We start from the raw sequence: 7,359 nt of genomic DNA, 5'->3' as shown, positions 1-7,359 counted from the left end.
GAGGGCGGCGGCATGCTCTATTTAAGGGCGGGCCAGACCGCGCACTTTTTCTCCCGCTGGGAGAACCCGCTTGGGGCACCTTGGCTCTTGACCTACACACCGCTGCTCATGATGCAGCCGGTGCATTAAAGCGCCCAAGGACTGAGTGAGAAAAGAGAAAAAAGTTGACACTCGAGGCGCCTTCTATGGTCTCCGTGTACACGGATGGACGCTTACGGTGTCGGCGCCGCCCTCCCTCCATTCCGCCGCCGATAAAATAACCACCCGGAGAGCAACGGGAAAGCCCTCAGCGCCGCCGGCACGTCGCCGCATGACGCCAAGGTGGGGAATCCGTGGGCCCCGAAGACGCGCGGGCCGCCCGCGATTTCACGCATGGAAGACCAGCGCGCCCTGGAAGATGTGCGCTCCGGAAGCAGAGCAGGCATTCGCCGTGACCCGCTTCGCGCTCCACTTCCTCGTCGCGGTCGTCGGCTGGCCCACCGCCATCTGGGTCAAGAGCGGGCCAGCGTCCGCGGCAGCGCTGCGGCCGCCACTAGCATGACGGTCCCGCCGACGGCTGCCGCCGCTCCTCGGCCGTTGCTGCCGCTGCTGCTGCTGCTGCTGGCGCTGTCGCCGGGCGCCGGCGGCGACGCGCAGCGCGGCAGCCCGCTGCTGCTGCCTGACGTCAAGTTCAGCTGCCGAGGCCGTGCGACCGGCTACTACGCGGACGTGGAGCTGCGCTGCAGCGTGTTCCACTACTGCGGCCCGGAGGCCGACCGCTACTCGTTCGTGTGCCCGCCAAAGTCCACCTTCAACCAGCGGCTGCTGATGTGCGACTACGAGCCTGGCGCCGCGGAGCTGTGCCCGCACTCGGAGAGCTACTACAATGTCACCACCGCCACTAGAAGCACGACACCGCGGGTCCGCAAGCCGGTGACAAGACCACCGACGACGACCACGGAGCCGCCGACCACCGTGCCGCCCACGACGGTGGCCGTGTTTGGCAAGCCGCGCGTTACCACCCCCGCGGTGAGCAATGACGAGGACGAGTGGCTGGACGACGACGGCGGCGGCGGGAACGAGACCGCCGCAGTCAACGAGACGCGCTGGTCGCAACCGGTGCAGCAAGACGAGGGCGGCTGGCTGCCTTCGGAGCCCTTCGACCGCCAGGCCCTGTTTGAGAGCCTGCACGAAAGCGGCGTCACCTATGAGGAGCCCCGCTCCTCCGGTGACTCGGGGGCCAACTCTTTCGTGGTGTACGACCCTAGTGAGCTGGGACGTCCCTTCTACTACCAGCCGGAGCCGGCTGGCTACGAGCTGTCCGATGAACCACCGCGATCAAGCTACGAGCAGTCCATGGGACCACCGCGGCCCAGCTACGAGCAGTCCATGGGACCACCGCGGCCCAGCTACGAGCAGCCCATGGAACCACCGCGGCCGCCTTGGCAGCCCATGGCCCAAGTGCTGCTAGGCAGGCCCGACGGTAGCTACCACAAGACTCCTTCGGGATACTTCGAGTTCCGCCACAGGGCGTCGCGTAGGCGGGCCCGTTCGACGCGTGTCAAGCGCCAGCTGCTGCTTTCTCGCTTCTTCAAGCGGCAGCCGCTGCGCCCACCACCGCCCCCTAGGGAAGAAGAGTGGCTGCCCAGCGTCCACTTCCCGCTCAAGAGCTTCTTCCCCGTCGTGCACGAGCCGGCGTGGCCGCCGTTCCGTCTGCCACCCCCCAAGGGTGCCGCCGCCGCACCTCCGCCCTTCCGAGGTCCTCGTCCTTCGAGGCCCATGCACGTCTTCGGAGGAGGGCGCCCGCCCATGCCGCACCCGGAGAATTTCATGCCGCCGTTCAATCCAGAAATGCGGCCCTGGTCTCAGCTAGGCGTGTCCTACCTGCCGGAGTCGATGTTTGTGCCAGCGCACGTGATGCACAACTCCGGTCCGCCGACGTCACCCCCGCTGACCGAGCCACCGCCAATGCGCCCGCCATTGTTGACACACCCGCCAATGCGCCCGCCAATGACGCACCCGCCGATGCCGCACCCGTCGATGACACGCTCGCCAGTTTCGCGCTCACCGCCAAGGAAGAAGCCCAGTCGGCGGCGGCGGCCCACACCGACGCGTGCCCCTCCTACTAGCACACCGTTCACGAAGGAGAACCGCACGTACAGCTGGTACGGCGGATGGACTACCATGCCTCCCAGGGCCACCCCAGCGAGGCCGCAGAGGCCCACGCAGTTAACACCGTTCGTGCCCACGTTGCCACCCAGAGCACCCACGCAACCTAAGCCATTGCCGCCCAGTACGCAACCTAGGCCGCCGCCGCCACCCACCACGTCCGCAAAACCCAAGCCAGCGCAGTCCAGGCCCGCGTCGCCCAAGTCAACGGCGACGCTTAAGCTCAGCGGGACGACGCCCTTCAGCTGGGAACGCCTGCGGACGACCACCGCGAGGCCGTCCACGACGCCTCGCCCCGCGACCGTTGTGCGCGTGTTCAGCAACAAGATCGGCTCTTCAGTCATGGCCACGGCAGGCACACCGAGGACCACGACGGCACGGCCGACCACGGCGGCCGACGTCAAGGACAACGTGATCGGTAACGGCCGGGACCGGGGCTTCCCCTTCGAGTTCTTCACTGACATCAACAAGCTGCTGGAGCGCAGCACCCCGCAGCCGCAGCCCGTGTACAAGCCGCCTACTGCTAGCCGCGAGCCCGTCACCGAGGTGGTGACAGCCATCTCCTTCAGCGAATCTGCACCGGCGGCTGCGTGACAGGACAGTGTCTCGGCTTTCCCAGTGGCATGACCGGTGCGACGCGGCTGCTTGCGCCATCGTTATCGGCAACCCCGAGTGGCGCCATGCGTCGCACCTCACCCAGAAGAAACACGCATGCGCAGTGACCAAGGCCGTCGTCGCCCGCTGTGCTGGTGTGACAACCGCGTGTGTTTGTGTGACTTATTAAGGCTTCCGCAGCTCCGACAGCGCGTTGCAAGCCCCCGTGCACCCGTACGGCAAGCTTTTCGGGTGCGACACCCGATCGGCGCCATGGATCAGCGCGCACAGGCAACGCGGCGTTCCGAACGGGGTCCCTGAAAGCAAGCAGTATCCGTGCACGCGGCATTTTAATGTGTACGTTGTTATATGATTTATCCGGTCACTGAGTCTTCGCGCATAAACCAAAATAAATAAGGCATCCTGAATGCCAAATCACTTTGCTAACGGGAGTGTGAGAATCTCAATGAAGAGCGCTTATCTAAAACTTGTTGTTTTCGCACGGCCGAATGAGATTGTTAAATGTCGGTGCTCGCAATATGCTTAAATATCCGTTCGGTGTTGCATAGCATATGCGAACATAGAATCGTGCATCAGCGATGCTGTTTTGCACCTTCAGTAACCTGTCGACTGTGGCACAGGAAACGCGAGTGTCGACGACTGCTGCGCTTTCCCATTGGGACATATGTGAAATGATGACGGATAGAAAGTTTCCAGCTATGTGTACCTAGTATAGTTTAGTACAGTACAGTGCAGTATAGTATAGGGCATTGCCAAGTTTATGGCAGGAGGCGACTAGTATTTCCGTTATTTTCCCTTTGCGCAACCCCATTGCCCACCCCCTTCCAAATCCCAGTTCTGCGTACTTGCATGCATGCTTCGTATCATAAGACGCGGTGTCACGCCCATTCTGAACTAGAGCAGGTTGTTTTTAACACGTGCATTTACAGAGAAAACTCAACCGATACGCGTTGCCTGGGACACCGCAAGAAAAGTTCCCAGCTTTAGAAATTCGTGCGATGGAAGACAAAAAAGAAAAAAAAACGACTCAGATTCCTTTTTCTCTGCTTTGCGCGAATACGTTTATGTATTTTTCTTTGCCGCACAGAAATGCGTTCTCAGGTTTATGGAGCTCGCGACACGTATCGGAACGTGATATTCAAGACGTGTTTCGGAATGTATACCGTGTGTATTGGACATCCTCTTGACTGCACTGCGGTGAGCCAGATCAGGGCGAGTTTTCATTGCTGGATGGTGTCTCCCCGGTTTTCAGTCGCGGACGCCATGACATCTCCGCTACCACCAACGTTCAGGAAGTGTATCTATACAACGTTGGCTGTCTCTGTTCGGCACTTGTGACTCCTGGCGTGGAAGGAATGTGCCGTACTTCGTGCGGTCTGCAGCAGCTGCCGCTAACCCACTTCGCCGTTTGGCATCGGCCGCTTCTGGTCGTGAAAACAGAGATTTCGCGACGAAGATAAAACCAGCGAAGGGCAGGTCTTAGCAAGCATTTACTAAATTCGCCTAATCCAGAAATTCTCAACTGTGATCACACAATTCAGATTCCTTGTTACAGAGGCTTGTACATCCAGGTGAAAGAAACCAATGGATCCAGTTGGAATGTCCAATTGGTTCCAAACACTCAGTTGGAGTCGATTGAAGCTCGATTTGGGACATTCTGTTTGGAACCAATTGGGCATTCCAATCTGGCTCCAGTTGGAACCGATTTGTTCCATTAGAAACCAGTTAGTTCCAGATACAGAACTGGAACCAGTTGACATTCCGGTTGGAAAACCCATTTGATAGCAATGTTTTTCCCCCTGGGCAGGGACTCTGAGCTTTTTTTTTATTTGGGGGGCAAGACTTCGAGGTTATTTTGTTATTTAATGCTCATTTACATAATAAGTTGCATTTTTATTAGTTTTTTTATTTTTCAATGTTCAATGGTTGATGTAAACTGTCACGTTGGGGGGGGGGGGGGGGTGCTGCCCCGTCTGGGAAAATGTTGGGAGGGCGACCGCCCCCCCCCCCCCCCGGTCCGGGGTCGATTTATGTGAACACACACTGACAAGGGGCACAGCTGGCATCTGTCTGAAACTTTCACCGGTCTTTGACCGCAAATTTTTGTCCGTCCGTCTGTTCACGCTCCTACAAGATTCGCGAAAATAAACTACAGAGATCCCCAGGGGTGCTCGAAATTATTCCAGCGCCCTCCACTACGCCAGCTCTTTCTTCCTTTCCTCTTTCAGTCCCTCCTTTATCCCTTCCCTTACGGCGCGGTTCACGTGTCCGCCGAGATGTGAGACAGATACTGCGCCATTTCCTTCTCCCCCCCCCCTAAAAAAAACAATTTATGAAAAGTATAGGTTTCAGAGTGATTGTAACCCACGTCGATCAGGTGCGCAACAGACTACTCGGCTGTCACCACATGGTTATTTGTGATGTCAGAATTTCTGCTTACCTAAGCGATTGATGGCCCAGGGAATATTCTCTATTCAAATAATCAGCATCCGCCAGTTTAAGCGCTTTACCAAACTGTTATAGATGGCACCGTCGTTTTCTGCTGTTGTTATTTCACCCTCCAAATATAACATGCAAGTGATGGTGGGTTCGTTAGCACACTTTCCCAAGCACATGTAGGATCGGCCCACTCGCTTGTAGCCGAGCGTGGCGTTTAATTGGCTGTGTCTGGGAAAAAGTGGACGCCGTGTGCGTGGAGGCCTCGCAGCTTCCCCCGCCCCGTTTGTGGCGCTGATCCAAAAGGGGGTAATGCGCAATGACTGAACCAGAGAAACAGACGCATGACAAGAACAAGGAGACACACACACAACACCGCTGTGTGCGTGCCACCTTGTTCTTGTCCAGCTGCGTGTGTTTCGCTCGTTCCACCATTGTGCGCTATGAACCAACATGCCCAGCAATTTACTAAAAGGAGTGAAATCGGCAGTCACGTTTCCTTGTCATCCTTCTCTATCTTTCGCTTTGCTATCTTCTCTCTCACAACCTCCCGTCTTTTCTAGCTGCCCTGAGCTACGCCATATTTGGCTACTGGTGCACCGCTGGCACGAGCAGTCATGCCCAGCTTCCAGGGACCTATACTAGACATCACCGAATGGCACCATCAGTCAGCCGCCAATAGCGAACACCGCATAACGCAATGAGGTTGTTTTCCTTAACCGAGCGAAAACTAGACTCTGGCGAAAAAAAAAAAAACATAGGGCGCAATTGGCCATTCCAGTTGGGATCAAATGTACTCAACAGGTCAGCCTACTAAACTCGTGAATCAAATTTGGTAGTCCTATCGGTTTCCTTATTTCCAGTTGGAGCACACAATTCGACATTCCAATTGGAGCTTTCAATAGGCTCCAATTTGAATAGTACCTTGAATAACCTTCCAGCTAGTTTACTCCTATTGCAGCTTCCAATTGGTTCCAATTGAAAGGCAGTCATTTCCATGACTAAGATCTGCATATTGCTTTGTACATGCACAGAACAGCGATATAATGAGGCTCCTGAAAAAAAAATATTAGCAGCATAGTCTGTTGAAGTGTTTTCATCATTCCCACCATCTCTGAAATCATGATTAAATACAATACCTTCACTCAACGCACCAGCGCCACTGGCTTCAGGAGGGCGGCCCAGTGAATGGTATATACAGGGTGTTTCACTTAAGACTACTCAACTTTTAAAAATTGTTTTTTTGAGTGAACAGAACGCTTTTTTCGGCATGTCATTGTCAGCGGTGTAGTACCTCAGAATACAGCTAAAACGTGCTAACTAGCTGGCTATTTAACTAGTATTGGATCGTTCACTTTTTAACTCTTACTGTTAGGCTCCTTAGTTATTGAGAGGTGCGTAGCCCACCGTATAAGTATAATATCCATATCAGTTTTGAAAATGCGGTTACGCTGGGCGCTGTGACCCAACAAATTATGGCTACATCACACCAAAATATACATGCGCTTTCCAGAAACTTGCAGGCAAAGCAACCTCTCCAGTGGAAGTAACGGATTGTGGTGCACAGAGAGTTTTTCAGATGAATTTTTCATGGACGAAAATAAAATGATTTCTGTGAAGCTTTCGAGCTGTGCTTGCAATGTCGTCGTCTTCGTCACGTACCCGCGTGTTAAACTGGCAGCCTCTCACGCTGTAGTTTGAAAGCGTGGTCTTCATCATGTTAGATCCGTGGGCGCGCGGAAGCGCTAGACGAGCATGCAGCAAACCGCACGAAATGGCGGGAGATTATAAGCAATGAAATTCAGAAAACCCAGTGCTATCGCAACGTCATCGAGTAACGGTAATTAAGCGGCCTACAAACTTTCCTTGTTCTGAGTCTGTTCTGTGCTTATCACTTATTGTAATTGTTGTGGTAAACGCTATTTCATCTTGCAGTGCACATGTATGCACGCAGCGCGTGCCGGAAGTAAAGGCAGAGTGATATTGCAGGGCTCAACCAGTGCTGTTTTGGTTTTGTCTCAGATATTAGCTCAAACAACAAGCGCGCGCGCGCACACACACAGTCAAGCGTCTCATCTGATAGTACGTACCTTGACGGCTTGTCTCTTATGTTTATTACTCAGTAATATCGCCAGAAGTGCCGACTAGAAAAATAACTCG

The 7,359-nt window shown here is 54.9% G+C and overlaps 1 protein-coding gene across 1 annotated transcript; it reads left to right on the top strand.

The window, feature by feature from the left end:
- The first annotated feature begins 270 nt into the window (after positions 1–270).
- On the top strand, positions 271–2,870 carry LOC144111156 (uncharacterized). The gene has a single exon (XM_077644312.1). The coding sequence runs from the start codon at positions 373–375 to the stop codon at positions 2,740–2,742; it is 2,370 nt and encodes a 789-aa protein (XP_077500438.1). The 5' UTR covers positions 271–372; the 3' UTR covers positions 2,743–2,870.
- The last annotated feature ends 4,489 nt before the right edge of the window (positions 2,871–7,359 follow it).

Source organism: Amblyomma americanum, chromosome 11, assembly GCF_052857255.1.
Source record: "Amblyomma americanum isolate KBUSLIRL-KWMA chromosome 11, ASM5285725v1, whole genome shotgun sequence".
Classification (NCBI taxonomy): domain Eukaryota; kingdom Metazoa; phylum Arthropoda; class Arachnida; order Ixodida; family Ixodidae; genus Amblyomma; species Amblyomma americanum.
The sequence above is the reverse complement of the archived record's forward strand: the minus strand, read 5'-3'. Positions and strand labels throughout refer to the sequence as shown.

Coding starts and splice junctions, on each gene's coding strand:
- LOC144111156 (XM_077644312.1), top strand. CDS start 373: ATGGAAGACCAGCGCGCCCTGGAAGATGTGCGCTCCGGAAGCAGAGCA.